This window comes from Natator depressus, chromosome 1 (assembly GCF_965152275.1).
Source record: "Natator depressus isolate rNatDep1 chromosome 1, rNatDep2.hap1, whole genome shotgun sequence".
Lineage (NCBI taxonomy): Eukaryota > Metazoa > Chordata > Testudines > Cheloniidae > Natator > Natator depressus.
In genome coordinates, this window is record NC_134234.1 from 67,652,585 (window position 1) to 67,676,257 (window position 23,673).

Genomic DNA, 23,673 nt, shown 5'->3' on the forward strand with positions numbered 1-23,673 from the left:
ACATTGCTCTTATGTTTGTTGCAGTGGCATGCCTTTTGAGAATAATGTAACTAAGCACATACAAAACAGAGACTTCAGAATGGTGCCAGTCAGACAGTGCTTTCCTGAAAAAGCAATACTGCATAGGTAGCTGGAGGAGTGAGTTATGTAAAAGTGAATGCAGGTTTGTTTGGTTTCTTTGGCTCAGGCCATTTTGCCACATGCTTATCATTTTAGCACCAACAAATCTAGAAGGGATGGGGTTAGTGTGAAGTTTAAGAAAAATTAAAAAAAACAACAGACATTTACAAAAAAATAAATTGTCATTAGCTTTCAACAATTTTATTACTAAAACTTTCACAGGTTAGTAAGTGTGCAGCTGAAATTACTAAACATTTTCAGTAAACTTATTGGCTCATTCAAATTCCTTTCTACCAAATAAACAAACAAGGACTCATCTATTAATGCACCTAATGCAATCTAAAGAATAAATTCAGAATTCTTGTCCAGACTCTGAAGGAGATAAAGGGGCAATGTTGCTCAACCAGTGCTCTGATTTACTATGCTGTCCCCAGCACTTACTCAGTTTTGTCAAGGCAATGAGGCATGACATTACCTTCATCTGCCACTCCCATGCTACTCCCTATGTCAGGGATACCCTCCATATACCTAATTCTCAAGCCACCAGTCTCACCTCATTCAAGTATCTCATAGAAACTCACTTTAGGCATAGAATCTACAATAAATGAACTAAAACAAAAAACTTCTTTACAAAGAAAAAAAAACAAACAGTCACCCCACGAAGTTAATACAGCCATGTTCAATCTCACGCTGTCGTTCTTCTCATCTTCACCATCACATCTGCATTTTAGACTGCAAGTTTCTCAAGGTATCTGTTCTGCAAAAGCCTATGAAATGCATCTCTGGATGCAATCCTAATAAATTATAACTTATTAATCACCCTGAAATACAGGTAATTCTTGCCTTGCAACATAACAAAGGGATCAGATTCTGTTAATCCAAACAATACTGTTATTCTTAATACCAGGTTTCAGAGTAACAGCCGTGTTAGTCTGTATTCGCAAGAAGAAAAGGAGGACTTGTGGCACCTTAGAGACTAACCAATTTATTTGAGCATAAGCTTTCGTGAGCTACAGCTCACTTCATCGGATGCATACTGTGGAAATTGCAGAAGACATTATATACACAGACACCGTGAAACAATACCTCCTCCCACCCCACTCTCCTGCTGGTAATAGCTTATCTAAAGTGATCATCAAGTTGGGCCATTTCCAGCACAAATCCAGGTTTTCTCACCCTCCGCCCCCGCCCCCCCACAGACAAACTCACTCTCTTGCTGGTAATAGCCCATCCAAAGTGACCACTCTCTTCACAATGTGTATCATAATCAAGGTGGGCCATTTCCTGCAGAAATCCAGGTTCTCTCACCCCCTCATCCCCCTCCAAAAACCACACACACAAACTCACTCTCCTGCTGGTAATAGCCTATCCAAAGTGACCACTCTCCTTACAACCTGCATGAAAATCAAGGTGGGCCATTTCCAGCACAAATCCAGGTTTTCTCACCCCCCCCCACACACACACACACAAACTCACTCTCCTGCTGGCAATAGCTCATCCAAACTGACCACTCTCCCCACAATGTGCATGACAATCAAGGTGGGCCACTTCCAGCATAAATCCAAGTTTAACCAGAACATCTGGGGGGGGGGGGGGGAGGAAAAAACAAGGGGAAATAGGCTACCTTGCATAATGACTTAGCCACTCCCAGTCTCTATTTAAGCCTAAATTAATAGTATCCAATTTGCAAATGTATTTCAATTCAGCAGTTTCTCGCTGGACTCTGGATTTGAAGTTTTTTTTGTTGTAAGATAGCGACCTTCATGTCTCTGATTGCGTGACCAGAGAGATTGAAGTGTTCTCCGACTGGTTTATGAATGTTATAATTCTTGACATCTGATTTGTGTCCATTTATTCTTTTACGTAGAGACTGTCCAGTTTGACCAATGTACATGGCAGAGAGGCATTGCTGGCACATGATGGCATATATCACATTGGTGGATGTGCAGGTGAACGAGCCTCTGATAGTGTGGCTGATGTTATTAGGCCCTGTGATGGTGTCCCCTGAATAGATATGTGGGCACAGTTGGCAACGGGCTTTGCTGGAAGTGGCCCACCTTGATTGTCATGCACATTGTGGGGAGAGTGGTCAGTTTGGATGAGCTATTGCCAGCAGGAGAGTGAGTTTGTGTGTGGGGGGGGGGGGGGGGTGAGAAAACCTGGATTTCTGCAGGAAATGGCCCACCTTGATTATCATACACATGGTGAAGAGAGTGGTCACTTTGGATGGGCTATTACCAGCAAGAGAGTGAGTTTGTCTGTGGGGGGCCGGAGGGTGAGAAAACCTGGATTTGTGCTGGAAATGGCCCAACTTGATGATCACTTTAGATAAGCTATTACCAGCAGGAGAGTGGGATGAGAGGAGGTATTGTTTCATGGTGTCTGTGTATATAATGTCTTCTGCAATTTCCACAGTATGCATCCGATGAAGTGAGCTGTAGCTCACGAAAGCTCATGCTCAAATAAATTGGTTAGTCTCTAAGGTGCCACAAGTCCTCCTTTTCTTCTTAATACCACATCAATATCTGAAACCATGCCACTAGCACATAAGAAATAAAAACTATCACCACAATAATTATTCTGATGGTAGGTTCATACATAGTTAACTTGGTACAGAAACAATTATTTCTGTATCAGTATAGAATGTCAGTGTTTTCCTCAACACGCAGTGTTAGTGAAGATTTACAAATCTCTATTTTGGCATCTCCTTAAAAGCATACTTCAATATAGCTGTGATAGAAATACGCCCTGTCACTGAAAAAGTGAAAACTTTGGAGAATTTCTGCCAAGGGCAGTCCTAACCCATAGATGCCACCAAATCTACTGGTCTGTCTCCCCACTTCTGGGACAAGGGAAACAGCTCACAGTTCAGATTCTCAGATGTCAAGGGGACATGAGATTATTAATTTTCCTGTTCAGGAAGGTAGCAACACACAACCACAGGCTCTGAAAGGGAAATCCTTGGTTGCAACATACTCAGAAAGCAAATGGAGAGAAAGAGGAGAAAACCAGGAGCAGGCTACATGAAACTACTTTAGAGAGGGGGCTGCCCTCTGATTATCTGTGGGATAGCTGACCTTTCCACAGGCCTAAAAAAATTGGGTCAGGGACAGACTGAACAAGAGCACGATTTTATGTGTAGGAAGGAGGGAACCTTGTGAAAAAAGATTACCAAGAACTGTTTCTGGGAAAGCCTGGGTCAATTATACTCACAAGTTTAATTGCTGCAATATTTGTTCAATGTGGGCATGTCTGTATCCTTGGTGCATCAATAAATCACGTATATTTGCAAGCTAAACACCATAACTTCTGCACTCTACATTGAGACTCACCAGTTTGTCAATAGCTCATCTTTTTACATTGTATGAACAGATACTCTTAAATATGACGGAACAAAATAGTCTGAAAATACCAGGAAGCATTTTGGTGTTTTTCACTGAAATTTTTGTTCTAACTCTCACATTACATACTGCTTTCAAAATGATGGGATAGACTATTACTTCTTCAATAAAAATGAAGTGTGACTCTAAAATTTACTATTTTTCTGATTACATATTTTTTATGTGCTCTCATGTAAAATACGGAGAGTCAAAGTAGTTGATACATATACTATTCTTTAAAATTAGTAGGCTGTGATTACAAATGGTTTGTTTGATTAGAAAATACAGCTTTAAAAGTAGTAAATCAAGTCAATGAACTACTTACCTTTCTTTTGACAACAAAACGTAAGCTCCAGTTTGCAAAGCAAATCAGCGCTCTCATACTTGTCCTCATCTGCTATTAACCAGAAACAGTTTTCAGTCATTTCATGTGGCCTAATCTGCAAATCAAAGAGATATCAAAGATTCCTTGTAAATATGTAGCATAACCTTCCGTAAAATTCTACTTTGCTGTAAGGTCTACACAATACATAACAATGGTGAAGCAGCTGGTTGCTAAGACTGCTGCCTACCATGCTGAACAATACTGTCTCATTGTTTCCAGGTACTCTCATCTATCTGTATCCATCTGTTCTTCTGTTGCCCCTTGTTTTGTACTTAAATTGTAAGCTCTTTTAGGCAGGGATTGTCTTTTTTTGTTGCATGCGTGTGCAACACCTAGCATAATGAAGTCCTGGTCCACAACTAGAACTCCTAAGTGGTACGATAATACAAAATAATAACTGGACAGTTGAAAGGCTGCATGTTCATAGAGTATTTCAATCACTGTTTTCACAACTACAAAGATTTCTAATTTTGAGAATACGGTATATCTAAAATATATTAATGTACTAAAGATATTGTTTAAAAGAAATTAAATTCTAATGTTTAGAAGATGTCAATACAAACACCAAGATCTTTAACACAAACTGAGTTTTATCAACTTTTGTTTAGAATTCTTAGCATAAATCTGACTTTTCTGTTGAAGCGCTCATGACAAATGCCTATAGACAAAGATTTTAATATAAAGTATTTTATCAGTACTACCTTATTAGTTAAGGGGTTAAATGTGCGCTGAATATAAATATAGAAAATTTGACATCAGTGTAGATTTAAAATATCATCAATTTTAAGGGAGACCTTCTCTGAACACAACTGATTCAAACACGAATATAATACTCTATTTTAGCTATATTTTTCCTATGGATAACTCTTTACACTGAGTTTTTTGGTCCAAACATTTGTATTAATATAAAGGATAATGATTTTTTAAAAATTGATTATTTTTAAAGACGACCAAGTGATAAGATGGAAATACTGACAGAAGCAGAACTCCCTAGAGGAAGGAAGGAGGAAAGAGTAGGGAGGAAAGAAAAAGTAAAGCATAATAGGAGATTGATACAACATTATATTTTCATTAAACTGACATTCATTCTACACAGCTTACCCATCTGGCAATGCCAAATTACTATAATTTCTATGTTAAATTAGGCACCAGAAATTTTCCACATTTAAGTTTTACCTTTGACCAATTGAGCCTTTTCATGGTGATCTCAGGTTTGAATTCTTTTTTAGGCTTCAATCCAAAGGGCAATGTACGTGGAGGCGGAGACCACTGTACTCCAGGTAAGCCTGGTGGCGGAGGAGGTGGTGGTGGTGCACCAAAAGATGGAGGCATTCCCGAGCCCTTCAAAAAAGGCAGTGGTGGAGGTGGTGGCGGAGGTGGCACTGCCCCATTAAAAGGTGCTGGTGGGGGAGGTGGTAGTAATTGTTCAGGTGCTGCAGCAGTTGGTGGAGGAATAGATGTGCCTCCTTGTATTGATGGTAAAAAATGAACATCTGATCCATGTGGTAATGAGTCATACTGGGGAGAAAAAAAATTTATTCACTCATTTTCTTAAACTGAGTGCCATAAGGTTCATATTTACAGAATAAATAGAAAAGTAATACTTTCAGTGAGACTCCTCCATGAAACAATGAAATATGAATTTTATTGAAACAGACATGGTCTCGTTACATCCATATCTTTTATAATAAAAGTTCTTCGTCTTGCAAACACAATTTAGACTCAGAAGCAGACACAAAAACGTAACTAGAGATACTGTATTCAACACCTTGTTTCATTGGACGTGATACAATTGCTAAAACAGATAAGGTGGGTAAAGTAATTTCTGTTGGTGAGAGAGGCAAGCTTTTTACGCTTAGAAAGAGCTCTTTTTCACAGTATTTCTAAGAATAATTTTTCTTGCTCCTGGATGGATTTTTATCTAAACCAGCCAGAGTCTGAAGCAAACCAAAATCAAGACGGTCAGATCCTCAAGCTGCTACTACAGCTCAGAAAGAACTATTCCAACAATCAAGGATCCAGAACCAGTGGCATCACTTGGGACTAACTTGGTCCAGTAAAAAAAATCTGTTTTCCTAGACAAAAGCCATTCACATTCTTAGAAGAAAGTTTTGATTCTGCAAATGAAATAGTAAGTTTCTGGCTCTAACAGTTGTGAAGATGACATCACTTTGGGTTTGGAAGGTTAAATCAATACCGTGATATCCTAAACGTGCCTGATCCATAGCAGAGTGAAAATTGATCAGAGACTATTTGGTGAGGGTGTGCTTCAAACTTATTAGGCACATACCAACCAGCAGCTGATATGAAAGAAGAAGCCTCAGAACAGGTTCCATAAAGTAAAAGTGAAACTGACATGGAAGACAACTCCAGAAAAACTACCCTTGGATCTGCTATTGGAAATTTTAAAAAAAGAACGAAGGCAGGAATAGAAAAGCGGTGTAACAAAAGCAAGGTGCCTGTTCAAGTAGCATTTGGCAATTATGAGTTTTACTGGTATTTGTAACACAAGTTATTCAATTAACACTTTTTTAATAGTGAAACAGCTCTCTATGTCCAAGGCACTTAGAGCATATGGAGACATGCCTTTTTTAACATTGGTGTAAATCTAAAATAAAACTATAATTTCTGCACTTTTGACAAATTCGTTGTAAGTTGTTTTAAACATATTTAATAAAGAGTTGATTGACAATATTATAGACATCAGAAATACACTTTTAGCTACTGGTTCTTATTTATATAACTGACCAGAAAAATGGAGAGTTCCTGCAATAGTCGATTTGTTGTTTGTTTCTTTTCATAGAACCCTAGAATATCAGGGTTGGAAGGGACCTCAGGAGGTCATCTAGCCCAACCCCCTGCTCAAAGCAGGACCAATCCCCAACTAAATCATCCCAGACAGGGCTTTGTCAAGCCTGACCTTAAAAACTTTTAAGGAAGGAGATTCCACCACCTCCCTAGGTAACGCATTCCAGTGCTTCACCACCCTCCTAGTGAAAAAGTTTTTCCTAATATCCAACCTAAACCTCCAACACTGCAACTTGAGACCATTACTCCTTGTCCTGTCCTCTTCTACCACTGAGAATAGTCTAGAACCATCCTCTCTGGAACCACCTCTCAGGTAGTTGAAAGCAGCTATCAAATCCCCCCTCATTCTTCTCTTCTGCAGACTAAACAATCCCAGTTCCCTCAGCCTCTCGTCATAAGTCATGTGTTCCAGACCCCTAATCATTTTTGTTGCCCTTCGCTGGACTCTCTCCAATTTATCCACATCCTTCTTGTAGTGTGGGGCCCAAAACTGGACACAGTACTCCAGATGAGGCCTCACCAATGTCGAATAGAGGGGAACCATCACGTCCCTCCATCTGCTCGCTATGCCCCTACTTATACATCCCAAAATGCCATTGGCCTTCTTGGCAACAAGGGCACACTGCTGACTCTCATCCAGCTTCTCGTCCACTGTCACCCCTAGGTCCTTTTCTGCAGAACTGCTGCCTAGCCATTCGGTCCCTAGTCTGTAGCTGTGCATTGGGTTCTTCCGTCCTAAGTGCAGGACCCTGCACTTATCCTTATTGAACCTCATCAGGTTTCTTTTGGCCCAATCCTCCAATTTGTCTAGGTCCCTCTGTATCCTCTCTCTGTATCTTTTATAAATGTCTAAACAACAAGATGAAAGTGATAATGAAATGGGTGAAAGTGATCATGAAGTTATACAGCAAGTGAAAAAGGAAGGCAAGTGTAGATCCTCGACTTAGCAGGGAAGCGGAACTAACAACATCAAGATGGCTGAGGTCTATGTCTATTTCGCTTCAGTCTTCTATAAAACCGTGACCAGATGTTCCACACAATTAATATTAACAACAAAGAGCAAGGAACACAGGGAAAGAACAGGTTAAAGAATATTTAGAGAAGTTAAATATATTCAAGTCAACAGACCCTAATGAAATTCATCCTAGGATACCTAAGGAACAAGCTGAAGCAATCTCAGAACCAATAGCAATTATCTTTTGGAACTCATGGAGGATATGTGTAGCCCCAAAGGACTGGAGAAGGACAAACATAGCACCTATCTTTAAAAAGGGGAACAAAGAGGAACCAGGGAATTATAGAACAGTCAGCCTCACTTCTGGAAAGGTATGGGGAAAAAAATCAAATTTTAAGCAACAAGATAATAGGATTATGAGGGTCAGCCAACATGGATTTTTCAAGAACAAGTCATGTCAAACCAAACTAATTTCCTACTGGCCTAGTGGAGGTGGGGCCGGGAGACGAGGAGGAAAAAGAAGAATCGTTACTCACCCTGTACAGTAACTATGGTTCTTCAATATGTGTCCTCCCCCCCCATGGGTGTTCCACTTTAAATGCACTAGTGACCCCTGTACTTTTGATCAGATTTTTCTCACAGCAATGTCCATTTGGCCAACACATGCATGTTAGTCAGTCTCATGCCCTGTACCATTGTTATGTAACACTACGCAAGTGAACCGCCCTCAGTTTCTTCTCTTTGGTGAAGCTCCATGACAGAGAACTCTGAAGCAGAGAGAAAGGAGGGCAGGTAGTGGAGCACCCATAGGAACATACATCTCACAGAATCACAGGGTAAGTAACCATTTCTTCTTCGAGTAGTGTCGCTACGGGAGCTTCACTCTGGGTGACTACCAAACAGTATGCTCTAAGATGGGGTGGCTTCAGAGTCGAGTCCAGTAGAGAGGAAACTACAGACAATCCAAACACCGTGCCAGAGCCGGAGTCGTGAGTTATGGCATATGTCAAGGTTCCTTCCCCACTCTGAACTCTAGGGTACAGATGTGGGGACCTGCATGAAAACCCCCTAAGCTTATTTTTACCAGTTTAGGTTAAAACTTCCCCAAGGTACAAACTATTTTACCTTTTCCCCTTCGACTTTATTGCTGCCACCACCAAGCGTCTAACAAATATGTAACAGGGAAAGAGCCCGCTTGGAAACGTCTTTCCCCCAAAAATCCTCCCAAACCCTACACCCCCTTTCCTGGGGAAGGCTTGATAAAAATCCTCACCAATTTGCATAGGTGAACACAGACCCAAACCCTTGGATCTCAAGAACAATGAAAAAGCAATCAGGTTCTTAGAAGAAGAATTTTAATTGAAGTATAAGAATCACCTCTGTAAAATCAGGATAGTAAATACCTTATAGGGTAATCAGATTCAAAACATAGACAATCCCTCTAGGCAAAACCTTAAGTTACAAAAAGACACAAAAACAGGAATATACATTCCATTCAGCACAGGTTATTTTATCAGCCATTTAAACAAAACAGAATCTAACTCATATCTAGCTATATTACTTACTAAGTTCTAAGACTCCATTCCTTTTCTGTTCCTGGCAAAAACAACACACAGACAGAGAAAACCTTTGTTTCCCCCCCCCCTGCCCTCCAGCTTTGAAATTATCTTGTCTCCCCATTGGTCATTTTAGTCAGGTGCCAGGAAGGTTATTCTAACTTCTTAACCCTTTACAGGTGAAAGGGTTTTTCCTCTGGCCAGGAGGGATTTTAAAGGTGTTTACCCTTCCCTTTATATTTATGACAGCATAGCATTTGATAAATGTATGTATAGATGTCCAAGTAGAAAGCTTTACAGATTTTGATAATCTGCTCATTCTTGAGGAAGGCCTTAGAGGCAGCGATGGATCTTGTAGAGTGAGTGTGTGTATCCAAAGGTGGTTGAATATTGGAAGACTGGTAACAAGCGTTAATGTAGCCTTGGAAAGCCTCCAGTTGGAGATTGCTGACCCTTCTGATCTATCTGCTAGCAAGATGAATAACTTGTGGTCTTTCTGAAGAACTTTGTCCTGTGTAGATAGAAGGCCCGGCCTTTCCTAACATCCAGGGTGTGCAGCAGAGATTTAGATGCAATTTGGGATAGAAAACAGGGAGATGAATGGGCTGATTGAGATGGAACTCGGAGGAAATCTTAGGTAAAAATTTGGGGTGGGGTGGCAGTGTGATCTTGTCCTAAAAAAATGCTGAAGAGGAGAATGCCATCAGGGCCCCTATTTCTCCAGCCCATCACACCAACACGATGGCTATCAGGAATGTTGTCTTCAGTGACAAATGGAACAGTGACCAGATAGACAGAGGTTCAAAGGGTGATCTTGTGAAGCATTTAAGGACCAGATTGAGGTCCTATATGGAAGTAGGAAGTTGGACCAACGGATAGAGGTTTCCTAGCTCTCTGAGGAATCTCACTGTAGTCAGGTGAGCAAAGACAAAATAACCCTCTATTGGTGGGTAGAAGCCATCCTGGCTGTCAGGTGGACCTTTATGGAGCTCATCAATAGACCTGAGCTTTTGAGAGTTAGGGTGTATTTCAATATATCCGGAAGTGATACAGTCACTGGAGGAATCTGTCTGTGGTCACATGAGAATACATGTAGCGAGTAGATTGTTTCTTGCTATGTAATAATACCCTTTTCACATCTTCTGAGCAGGCTATGTCTCATCCCTAGAGCCACGGACAAACTATGCTTTGATACGAAGCACTGTGCGACTAGGATGAAGAATATTCCTGCTCTCCTGGGAGACAAGATGAGAAGCAGTGTGAAGAGTAATCAGACAGCAAACAGCCAGTTGCCTCAGGTAAGGAAACCACATTTGTCTAGGCCAGGTCAGCGCTATTACGATGACTCTGGCTTTCTTTATTTTGAGCATAACCTTGCTTATTAGGAAAACCTGTCATTATGCAAGGCACTGCATTTAGCCGTATGGAGTGGAAATCTATCAACTGCATGAAAAAACTTGTACAGATACAGACAGACATCATCTTCCTTTCCAAATGCAAACAGATTGACATCGTACCAAAAGGACTGAAGGTAAAAAAATCCATTACAATCTACATACCACACAGACTATGCTGACAGCTTGTGCCACACGCTCTCAAAGCAACTGCGGAATCACCTGATCAACATCCTCTACAGCAAACAGGGAAAGATTAAGAATGAGCTCTCAAAAATGGATACTCTCATAAAAAACCAACCTTTCACACAAACTTCCTTGTGGCTGGACTTTACTAAAACTAGACAAGCCATTTACAACACACACTTTGCTTCTCTACAAAAGAAAAAGGACACTAAACTTTCTAAACTACTACATGCCACAATGGGCCACAGCAATGGTTCCCTCAACCCACCCAGCAATATTGTTAACCTATCCAACCATACACTCAGCCCAGCAGAAGCAGCTGTCCTATCTCGGGGCCTCTCCTTCTGCCTCTCCACCCCCACGAACATGACACAGTTCTGTGGTGACCTACAATCCTATTTTCGACGTCTCCGACTCAAGGAATATTTCCAACACACCTCTGAACAACATACTAATCCACAGAGACCTCCCTACCAACACTACAAAAAGAAGGATTCTAGGTGGACTCCTCCTGAAGGTCGAAACAGCAGACTGGACTTCTATATAGGAGTGCTTCCGCCGACGTACACGGGCTGAAATTGTGGAAAAGCAGCATCACTTGCCCCACAACCTCAGCCGTGCGGAACACAATGCCATCCACAGCCTCAGAAACAATTCTGACATCGTAATCAAAAAGGCTGACGAAGGAGGTGGTGTTGTCATCATGAATAGGTCGGAATATGAACAAGAGGCTGCTCGGCAGCTCTCCAACACCACTTTCCACAAGCCATTACACTCTGATCCCACTGAGAGTTACCAAAAGAAACTACAGCATTTGCTCAAGAAACTCCCTGAAAAAAGCACAAGATCAAATCTTCACAGACACACCCCTGGAACCCTGACCTGGGATATTCTATCTACTACCCAAGATCCATAAACCTGGAAATCCTGGGCGCCCTATCATCTCAGGCATTGGCACCCTGACAGCAGGATTGTCTGGCTATGTCAACTCCCTCCTCAGGCCCTACGCTACCAGCACTCCAGCTACCTTCGAGACACCACTGACTTCCTGAGGAAACTACAATCCATCGGTGATCTTCCTGATAACACCATCCTGGCCACTATGGATGTAGAAGCCCTCTACACCAACATTCCACACAAAGATGGACTACAAGCCATCAAGAACACTATCCCCGATCATGTCACGGCTAACATGGTGGCTGAACTTTGTGACTTTGTCCTTACTCATAACTATTTCACATTTGGGGACAATGTGTACCTTCAGATCAGCGGCACTGCTATGGGTACCCGCATGGCCCCACACTATGCCAACATTTTTATGGCTGACTTAGAACAACACTTCCTCAGCTCTCGTCCCCGAATGCCCCTACTCTACTTGCACTATATTGATGACATCTTCATCATCTGGACCCATGGAGAAGAAGCCCTTGAGGAATTCCACCATGATTTCAACAATTTCCATCCCACCATCAACCTCAGCCTGGACCAGTCCACACAAGAGATCCACTTCCTGGACACTACAGTGCTAATAAACGATGGTCACATAAACACCACCATATACCGGAAACCTACTGACCACTATTCCTACCTACATGCCTCCAGCTTTCACCCTGACCACACCACACGATCCATCGTCTACAGCCAAGCTCTGCAATACAACTGCATTTGCTCCAACCCCTCAGACAGACACAAACACCTACAAGAGCTCTATCAAGCATTCTTACAACTACAATACCCACCTGCGGAAGTGAAGAAACAGATTGATAGAGCCAGAAGAGTTCCCAGAAGTCACCTACTACAGGACAGGCCTAACAAAGAAAATAACAGAACGCCACTAGCCGTCACCTTCAGCCCCCAACTAAAATCCCTCCAACGCATTATTAAGGATCTACAACCTATCCTGAAGGATGACCCAACACTCTCACAAATCTTGGGAGACAGGCCAGTCCTTGCCTGCAGACAGCCCCCCAACCTGAAGCAAATACTCACCAGCAACCACATACCACACAACAGAACCACTAACCCAAGAACCTATCCTTGCAACAAAGCCCGTTGCCAGCTGTGCCCACATATCTATTCAGGGGACACCATCACAGGCCCTAATAACATCAGCCACACTATCAGAGGCTCGTTCACCTGCACATCCATCAATGTGATATATGCCATCATGTGCCAGCAATGCCCCTCTGCCATGTACATTGGTCAAACTGGACAGTCTCTACGTAAAAGAATAAATGGACACAAATCAGATGTCAAGAATTATAACATTCGTAAACCAGTCGGAGAACACTTCAATCTCTGGTCACATGATTACAGACATGAAAGTTGCGATATTACAACAAAAAAAACTTCAAATCCAGACTCCAGCGAGAAACTGTTGAATTGGAATTCATTTGCAAATTGGATACAATTAACTTAGGCTTGAATAGAGACTGGGAGTGGCTAAGTCATTATGCAAGGTAACCTATTTCCCCTTGTTTTTTCCTAACCCCCCCCCCCCAGACGTTCTTGTTAAACCCTGGATTTGTGCTAGAAATGGCCCAACTTGATCATCATACACATTGTAAGGAGAGTGATCACTTTAGATAAGCTATTACCAGCAGGAGAGTGGGGTGGGAGGAGGTATTTTTTCATGCTGTGCGTGTACATAAAAAGATCTTCTACACTTTCCACAGTATGCATCCGATGAAGTGAGCTGTAGCTCACGAAAGCTTATGCTCAAATAAATTGGTTAGTCTCTAAGGTGCCACAAGTACTCCTTTTCTTTTTGCGAATACAGACTAACACGGCTGTTACTCTGAAACCTTTGGCTATTAGGAGAGTTGACAGAAATGTGCAGAGTAGGGAAAAGCGTCTCCTAAGGATTGGTGACCGTATCCGCCCCTAAAGCAGAAGTGAGTGCATTTCTTGCTTGACTCTGTGGCAAACAAGTCTGTGGAGTGCCCACTGATGGCATATGTAAATATGCTGGGGTCTATTTCCCACCTGTGGTCTTGGAAGAATTATCTGCTGAGAGCATACATGGTCATATTCTGTGAAACTGGGATATAGGCTACTGTGATGATAATCTGGTTGCATATGCGCTAATGCCAAAGCTTGACAATCTTGGTGCAGAGGGAGGGGGAATTTCATTCAGCCTTGACAAATGATGTAAAACTTGCATGATATATTGTCCGTCATGATTTTTATGTGTTTGCCCCAATTAGTGGTAGGAACCACAGAGAGGTGTATCTGACCACTCTGAGTTCCAGGATGTTGATGTGTAGCATTGCCTCTTATGATCTCCGCTTCCCATGTATAAGCACTCCTCATCCAAGCAAAGAGGCATCCGTCATTATGACAACATTTGGGGAAGAACATGCAAATGGGATTCCTGTGCACATGCTGTGATGATCTTTCCATCAGTCGAGGGATTGTTTTACAGAGGTACATATGGAAAGAAGCATATTTAAACCATGTCTGGTTGGTGAATTGACAGTTCTGAGCCACCTTGAAAGCAGCACATTTAAAGCCAGGCATGGTATGTAATGAAGTTCCAGGAAGCGACCTCTCAGCAACCAGTTGTTCAGGTAAGGGAATATTAAGACACCTTTCCTGCAGAGCTGTACTGCTACAACCGACATGACCTTTGAAAAGACCCTCAGGGCAGATGACAGGGCAAAAGGAAGCACTCAGTACTGAAAGTGGTCCTGGCCACAATGAAAGATAGGAATCGTTTGTCGGAAGGTGGATAGCGATGTGGAAATGCACATCGTGAAGGTCAAGGGCTGAGAACCAATCCCCTTGCTCTAGTGATGGAATGATCGCAGCAAGTGTCACCATTTTGAATGTCTGTGCCTTCACACAGGTGTTTAGTAGTCTTAGGTCTAGGTTGGGTCTCCAATCTCCACTCCTTTTTGGTACCAGGAAGTACCTTGAATAAAACCGCTTCCCTCTGTGCTGCATGGAGACTGGTTCTATAGCTCCCAAATGTAAGAGTGCGTCTATTGCTTGATGAAGCACACTCTGAAGAGGGGTCCCTGAAGAGGAACGAGGGGTTCGTTGGTGGAAGAGAAGTGGATGGTGTAACCTGTAGGGATCATCTCCAAAACCCACTTGTCTGTAGTGATCAACTCCCAGGCTCACCTGAAGTGGTGAAAACACTCAAAGGGAGGAAGACTACTGGAATCAGCACAGCTGAGGAGTATGGGAATGGCGATTCAGACCCTCAACCAACCCCTTAAAATTGATGCTTGGAGGTGGATGGGTACGAGGCGGGAGGCTGAGAAGAGGACACCTTCCTTTTCTGAAATCTCTGCCACCTTTAGTATTGCTCATAGCACCTCAGTGAAGAAAGGAATTAGATCGAGAAGGATCTCCGGGCAGTGAGACTTGCTGAGTTCTCTTGTAGATGGGTGTATAAATTAGGTCTGTTGATTAATCGCAGTTAGATTTCAGGTAAGGTAGATTTTAGAGTCCTTTAATGTTCTCAGAGACTCGTCCATAATATCTACGAATAACTTAGACCTATCAAAATGAAGGTCCTCTACTATACTCTGGACCTCTTTTGGGAATCCAGAGAGTTGGAGCCAGGAGGCTCTTCTCATTTTCACCGCAGTAAGCAATCGAATGGGCAATGGTATCAACGGCTTCTAGGAAAGCTTGTAGGATTGTCCTGACAATTATCTAGCCCTTTGCAATAATTGCCTGGAACTGATCCCTGTGTTCTGTCAATAGATGGTCCATGAAAGAGGTCAGTTCGGTGTAATTCAGAGTCACACTTTGTCATCAATACTTGATAATTGGCAATTCTAAACTGCAGGGAGGCCAAAGAATAAGACCGTCTCCCCAGTAGATCCAGACACCTGAGGTCTTTGTCATGAGGCATGGTTTTAGCATGGTGCTGCCTATCATATTCATTCACTCTGTCAACTACCGAAGAGTTAGTTGAGCGATGAGAAAATAAAAATTCTTAGTCCTTTGCTGGGACGCAATACTTCTTATCCTCTCTTTTTCATCTAGACAAAATAAAGCTGCATGTGCCAGATCTTCACTGGGTCCAGAAGAGCCTCATTAACAAGCAAGGCTATACAGGCCGAGAAGGTTGATGGGAGAATGTTGAACACCTTATGATAAGATTCTGTCAGCTCCTCAAGAGGAATCTATAGAAAGTCTGGGACCCTCTTGACCAGGTCCTGGAAGTATGCATAACTGGTTGGTCCCAAAGAGTAGTAATCAGTAGGTCACAGTCAAGCTGGAAGGGCATATAAAGTGGGGTCCCGCAGGGATCAGTTCTGGGTCCAGTTCTATTTAATAACTTCATCAAAGATTTAGACAATGGCATAGAAAGAGTACACTTACACATTTGCGGATGATACGAAGCTGGAAGGTGTTGCAAATGCTTTGGAGGACAGGATTAAAATTCAAAATGATCTGGAAAAACTGGAGAAATGGTCTGGTCTGAAGTATACAGGATGAAATCCAATAAGGACAAATGCAAAGTACTCCACTTAGGAAGGAACAAATCAGTTGCACACATACAAAATGGGAAATGATTGCCTAGGAAGGAGTACTGAAGAAAGGTATCTGGGGGTCATCGGGGATCACGAGCTAAATATGACTGAAGAGTGTGACATTGTTGCAAAAACAAAAAAAAGTAAAACACCATTCTGGGATGTATTAGCATGAATGCTATAAGCAAAACACTAAGGAATTCTTCGCTCTACTCAACTGGAGTACTGTGTCCAGTTCTGGGCATCACATTTCAGGAAAGATGTGGACAAACTCAAGAAAGTCCAGAGAAGAGCAACAATAATGATTAAAGGTCTAGAAAACATGACCTGTGAGGGACGATTAAAAAACTTAATTTTGTTTACTCTGGGGGAAAAACTGAGAGGGGACATAAGAACTTTTTAAGTACATAAAAAGTTCTTCAAGGAGGAAGGAGGTAAACTGTTCTGAGGACAGGACAAGAAGCAATGGGCTTAAATTGCAGGAAGGGCAGTTTAGGTTGGACATAAGGAAAAAATTCCGAACTATCAGGGTCGTTAAGCACTGGAATAAATTGCCTAGGGAGGATGTGGAATCTCCATCACTGGAAATTTTTAAGAGCAGGTTAGACAAACACTTGCCGCGGATGGTCTAGATAATACTTAGTCCTGCCATGAATGCAGAAGACTGGACTAGATGTCCTCTCGAGATCCCTTCCAGTCCTAAGATTCTATGATTTTATGTTTAAAATCATCCACCAGGGATAGAAGAGGGGGGACGACTGCTTCTTCCAGAAATGGAGAAGATATTGGTTCTAGGAGATATCCTTTCATCAGCTCCAGCCTCATGTTCCTCAAGGGATTCCTCTGGAGAATCAGGTCTTGTGGAAGGAATAGGTGATGCTGGTTCCTTCTCTCTATGGTGAGTGATACTCAACGCTCAGGAAAATAGTTGGTGATAAGCCACAAAGGGGTCCCAATATAGCCGGGGAGGAAGTGCATAAGGCATAGGAGGCGGCAACCAAGGTTGCACATATCAGCAAGTCATTGGTGGTAAATGTGGGCTGTGCAAGTTGCAGCTTCAGCAGAGGCTTCTGGAAAGGGGCCTCTGTAGTCGTGAGGAGGAGAGCCCTGAACTGACATTTTAGAACAAGGCAAGGTCTTCATCAGAATCCTCTTCCTCAAGTTTACTCAGGAATGGTGGAGCGCCTGAAGAGATCTGAGGTGAAACAGTTGCTGATGGTACCAAAGGTCTCATGCACTCCGAGGAAAGCACACTTGGAGCCTGAGTGGGTTTCTTAGGTATCAAGGAAGAGCTCATCTTGCCACCCCAGTCCACTAATGTTACTGATGGCCTCCCCAGCCCCGGGGCCTTGCGGTCTAGCTGTGCTCTGGGTACCTGACTGACCAGGAGCCTCGACGGTACCTGACTGAAGAGCCAGTGGCACTGAGATAGCAGAGGAGACTGACAACCTTGGCTTTTAAAAGGTAGGTTCTCTATCTGGTGAGCGAGGGGCACATTCTTTCGAGGACCTATGAGAGGAGATCTGTCTTGCTCTCTCTTTTAGACACCCTGGAGGTGTGGGCCTGTGATGCTGTTGAGGCAGTAGACCCTGCTCAGTCACCCTTGTACTGGGTCGGAAGCTGGCTGTAGAGAGCTCTCCATCACAAGAAGGCGAAGCTTTCTCTCGCTTTTTCTGGCTCTTAATTTTAGTGCCCAACGAAAGTTGCACTTCTGAGCAACGTGTAATTCCCCAAGGCAATGAATCCATTGGGAGTGCCCGTCGTTGACCAGGATCACCTCCCAGAAGGACAGACAACACAAAGCTAGGAGAACCAGGCATAACCTCTCAATAAAGAGAGCTAGTAACGATCTAATACAGTGATACTCAGACTGAGGCTCGGAATCTGCAAGTGCCTCTTTAAATTTAAGTGTTTCCTGGGGCTCTTTGCAGCACATATTAAAACACTCTGATTTTATTATTAACCCATCTAAGTTATTAACCAATCAGGATGCTTTTACTATATTATTAACCAATTGTATAATAGTTGATCAGTCATTTTGCTGTGAGAATTATATATATATATATAAAGTCGTAAATGAAACAATGAATTCACACTACTGTGGCTCTTTTGAATAATGCTGATTGCTAATTTGGCTGCTGAACCACTGAGATCCAAGTGTTATTGATCTAATATCTACCTAAATACAATATAGAAAAAATAAAAACATTTGTTTATGAAAAGAGAGAAGCTATATTAAAAGTATTTACTAACTATGGAAAAGTAACATTAACACTACAACTAGCTACCAATAAGAAGAGAAAACCAGAGTTGAGGAAATCTCAGCAGGACAGCTCCGTCCCAGGTCAACGCGGTTGAGAAGGAACTAAGGGCTGTTTGCCCGCACAGTGCTAAATAACAGCATGGAGCACAAGACAGACACGAGTGGGCCCAATGGATACTGCTATGAGAATTCTCTGATCAAAGGTGCAGGGGGTGCTAGCGTGCCCAGAGTGGGGCACCTGTAGGGACACTACTCAAAGAAGGAGTAGATGTGAGATATACTGATTTCAGTCAGGCTTTTGACAAGACCATACTCAAAGAGTAGTTATAAACGGTTCACTGTCGAACTGGGGTCCCACAGGGGTCAGTCCTGGAGCCAGTACTATTCAATATTTTCATTATTTATTTGGATAATGGAGTAGAGCGTAAACGTATAAAATATGCAGAGGACACCAAGCTAGGAGAGGATAGAAGCACTTTGAAGGACAGGATTAGAATTCAAAACCACCTTGAGAAATTGGAGAACTGGTGCCAAGTACTATACTTTGGGAAGGAAAAATCAAATGCACAACTACAAAATGGGGGGAAACAAGCTAGGTGGCAAGACTGCTGAAAAAGGACCAGGGGTAAAAGTGGATCAAAAAGTAAATATGAGTCAACAAACATTACACAGTTGTGAAAAAGGTTAGTATCATTCTAGGGAATATTAACAGGAGAGTCGTAAGACATGGGAGGTAACTGTCCCGATCTTCTGGACACTGGTGAGGCCTCAGCCCAAGTATTGTGTCCAACCCTTTAGGAAAGATGTGGACAAACTGGAGCAAGTCCAGAGGAGAGCAACAAAAAGCAATAAAAGGGTTAGAAAACCTAACCTGTGAAGAAAAAGGAATAAGGGAATGCTGAGTCTTGAGAAAAGATATGGGGGGAGGGCAACCTTATAACAGTCTTCTGAAATGTTAAGGGCTGTTATGAAGAGGACTGTGGTCAGTTCTCCATTTCCACTAAAGGTAGGACAAAAAGTAATGGTCCTAATCTGCAGCAAGGGAAATGTTGGTTAAATATTAGGGCAAACTATAAGGGTAGTTAAGCTTATAGAAATAGGCTTCCAAGGGAAGCTGTGCAATCCCATCACTGGAATTTTTAAGAACAGGTCAAACACCTGTCAGGGATAGTCTAAGTTTACTTAGTCCTGCCTCATTGCAGGGGGCTGGACTTGATTTCTCAAGGTCCCTTCTAGATCAATATTTCTATGATTTTATGATTAAGCAAAGGATAGGAAATACTTTTAAAACAAGGAAACAATGAAATATCAGAATGCAATAAATAGTACACAACCGCTCTATTCCTTTAAATTGTTTGCCCTTCTCCAAGTCCTCTGGGAGCTCAGCTGTCCTCCTTGAGTTCCAAAAAATAATTGCTAATTCTGAAATTGCTTCACCTTGACTAGTAGGCCTAAGGTACATTTTTCAAACTGGCTAATAACTTAAAAGAAATAATTATGAATATACGTCAATGATACAAAACAGCTAGGGTACAGAGAGAGTGAAAGAGGGTCCCAACACACAAAATTAACTATCTTAAGTAGTTGCTAATGGAATGAGAAGACGAAGGGTCTCTTTTCAAACTTGTCCCAAATATTCAGATCCGCCTGAAGTGGTTTACTTGCAGCATCCAAAAGTGTAATAAATCAAAACAGTTAATTTTTTTAAGTATATAAAAGTTGGGAAACAGATTTATACATAACTGATGTGGGCATGTTTGTAGTGTGTACACCATGAGTACAGCTAAAAGCATATTGAAGTGCTATGTTTAATTCAATGAATTAAAAAAATAGAGTACAGCTCAGAAGCTTAACAGCACCTCACGTCACCATCAAAAAATGAGGGGTGGGGTTTTTTTGGGTCAGTTTTGCCAAGAAATTTATATAAAATTTGGTCATTTCTTAGCCCATCTACCACTATAAGAAAGTAGTTAAATATTTTTTGAAAAGGCAGTAGATTTCAGGCTTTTTTTTTTTGGGGGGGGGGGGGGGTGAAGAGATGTGTACCTTTAAAATAAGTACTTAATTCCTTAATAGTGTTTATGGAATATCAATGGCTAATTGCACAAAACATACAGATAAACTAATTTACTTGTCAACAAAACTAAAATTATAAAAAGTGTCTATACAAGCTCAAGATGTAAACCAACAAAACATGGTCAAGAAAAAATGGTTAGTAACCTTTTGTAACTGTTGTTCTTAAAGATGTGTTGCTCATGTCCATTTCATGCTAAGTGTGAGCACACCAGGTGCGCTGTTGGCAGAGATTTTTCCCTTAGTGGTATCCATAGGGCCGGCTCTAGTGCCCTCTAGAGTCGTGCACATAAGCGCCAGCATAATGGGTGCCACCAGCTCTCAGTTCTTTCTTGGCGGTAACTCCAACAGAGGATTAGTAGATTGGGTCATGGAATAGGTACAAACACTACCTCTCGAAGAACAACAGTTACGAAAGGTTAGTAACCATTTTTCCTTCAAGTGGTTGCTCATGGCCTTTCCATGTTAGGTGACTCACAAGCAGTGCTCCAGGAGGTGGGATCAGAGTTCACGAATGTGCTGACTGTAACACTGCTCTCTCCTGAAACTGGCATCATCTTGGGCTTGTTGAGTGATACCTAATAGGATTGTGTAAAGGTACGAACTGACAACCAGGTTGCAGTTGTGCAGATGTCCTGGATTGGTACCTGCTCAAGAAATGCTACTGCTGAAGCCCGAGCTCTTGTGGAATGAGCAGTCACGATGGCCAAAGGCGGCACATTCACCTGCTCGTAGCAAGCCTGAATACAGGCGATTAGCCAGGACGAGATTCTTTAGGATGACACACGTAGCCCTCTCATCCGTTCCGCTACTGCTACAAAGAGTTGCGTGGATTTGTGGATGGGCTTATTCTTCAATATAAAAGGAGAGGGCGTGTCTAACATCCAACGTATGAAGCAGATGTTCCTCAGCAGACTTATGAGGCTTTAGGAAAAAGACAGGTTAAAAAATGACTTGGTTGCTGTGGAATTGTGACACCACCTTGGGTAAAAAGGTGCGATGGGGCACAGTTGAAGCTTGTCTTGAAGAACACTGTTTAAGGAGGTTTCAACAAAAGGGCTTTGATCGCAGAGACCCTTCTGGCTAAAGTGATAGCTACCAGGAAGGCAACATTCCAGGAGAGAAGCAGTTGGGAGCACACAGCTAACAGCCTGAAACGGGGCCCCCAGGAGCCTTGACAGGGCCATTTTTAAGTCTCATGGAGGGATCATCTCGTGAACCTGAGCATAGAGTCTTTCCAGCCCCCCTTGAGGAAACCGGACCATCATTTCACATAAGAACACCATTCTGCTGTTCACTGGAAGATGGAAGGCTGAAATGGCTGATAAATGAATCTAAATAGATGAGAGCACCAGACCTTGCTGCTTTAGGTGAAGCAATAGTCCAAGATAGACTGTAGAGAAGATTGGAATGGAGAGATTCCATTCAAAGGCTCAACAAGAGGAACATATAACACTTGGCCAAGTAGGTAGCCCTGGTGGAAGGCTTTCTATTTATCAAGCAGTCAAACCTGATCCAAGTAGCCCTGTTCCTGGGGGTCAGCCACACAGCATCCATGCAGTCAGGCGCAGGAAGGCAAGGTTCAGCTGAAGCAACTTGCTGTGGTCTTGAGAGATCAAGTCTGGGCGGAGTGGGAGCACAAGTTGTGCTGCCACTGAGAGGTCCAGAAGCGTGCCGAACCAGTGCTGGCATGGCCACATCAGTGCTATCAGGATAACCCTTGCCTTGTCCCATTTGATTTTTAAGAGAACATTGTGAACCAAGGGGATCAAAGGAAAGGCATACAGTAGATGGTCTGCTCATGAGAGCTGGAAGGCATCAGAGAGGGAGCCCATGCTGTACCCACACCGTGAACAGAGCTAATGGTATTTCCTGTTCTGCCTGGTGGCAAACAGGTCTACGTGGGGAAGCCCCACCTCTGACTTCCGGGTGAAAAGACCTCTCATGGTGAGAGGAAAAGGCTTTGTTGAGGTGATCTGCTAGTATGTTTCGGGCTCCCGGGAGATGCGTCGCCTCGAGGTGAATGGAGTGATTCACGCAGAAGTCCCACAGCTGCAGGCTTCCTGGCACAAGGCCAGAGATCAAGCCCTTCCCTGCTTGTTGATATAAACCATGATGCAGTGTTGTCTGTCAAGACCTGCACCACTTTGCTCGAGATCTGGAGAAGAAACACTCGGCCAGTGTACTGCCCTGAGTTCCCTGACGTTTATAAAGTAGGGAGAGTTCTTCTTGGGACCACAGGCCCTGGGTCCTGAGGTGAGCTGTTTATCCTAGGTCTGACGCATCCAAGACCAAGGCGACTGATGGTTGAGGGGCAGCAAAGGATACCCCTTCCATTACCGAACCTGGGTCTTTCCACCAGATCAGGGAAATGAGGACCAGAAGCGGGACAGAGTACTAAGTGTAAGTGGTGTTTGCTTGAGGAGTAGACTGATGCCAGCCACATCTGGAGGGGTCTGACACAAAGCCTTGCATACTGTACCACGTAAGTACACATTGCCATGTCCCAATAGTTTGAGGCAGACCCAAACAGTTGTTACTGGGTGGATCATGACCTTGGATATCAGGTCCAACAGTCTGGAATCAGGTCTCCGGCAAGAAGGCTCTGGCTTGGGTTGAGTTAAGCACTGTCCCAAAGAACTCTATTCTCTGAACTAGGATCAAAGCTGACTTTTGCTCATTTATCAGTAGGCCCAGCACTTGGAAGGTGACCCGGACTATACTGATGCTGTGCCATACCATACCTGAGCCTGTGACTGAACTTTGATCAGCCATTTGTCAAGGTAGACTTGCACATCTCAGCGACTCAGGAAGGCTGCTACTACTACTATACACTTTGTGAAGAGCTGTGGGGCTGCCAATAGGCTGAAGGGAAGAGCGCTGATAGTGGCACTGACCCACAATAAACCTGAGAAGTCTTCTTTGGCCATGGAAGATAGAGATATGAAAATAAGCACTCTAAGCTGAGGATGGTGTACCTATCTCCTGGGTCCAGGGAGGGAATGACAGAGGCCAGGGAGACCAAGAGGAAGCTCAGTTTCTTGACATATCTGTTGAGGCG

The 23,673-nt window shown here is 42.8% G+C and overlaps 1 protein-coding gene across 1 annotated transcript in view; it reads right to left on the bottom strand.

The window, feature by feature from the left end:
* DIAPH3 (diaphanous related formin 3) overlaps nt 1-23,673 on the bottom strand; it is a 541,978-nt gene that overhangs the window by 383,844 nt on the left and 134,461 nt on the right. The window contains exons 15-16 of the mRNA XM_074961715.1: nt 5,062-5,403; nt 3,826-3,940 (exon numbers count right to left, since the gene is read on the bottom strand). Of these exons, the coding sequence (XP_074817816.1) occupies nt 3,826-3,940; nt 5,062-5,403 (457 nt within the window). The remainder of the gene's footprint in view (nt 1-3,825; nt 3,941-5,061; nt 5,404-23,673) is intronic.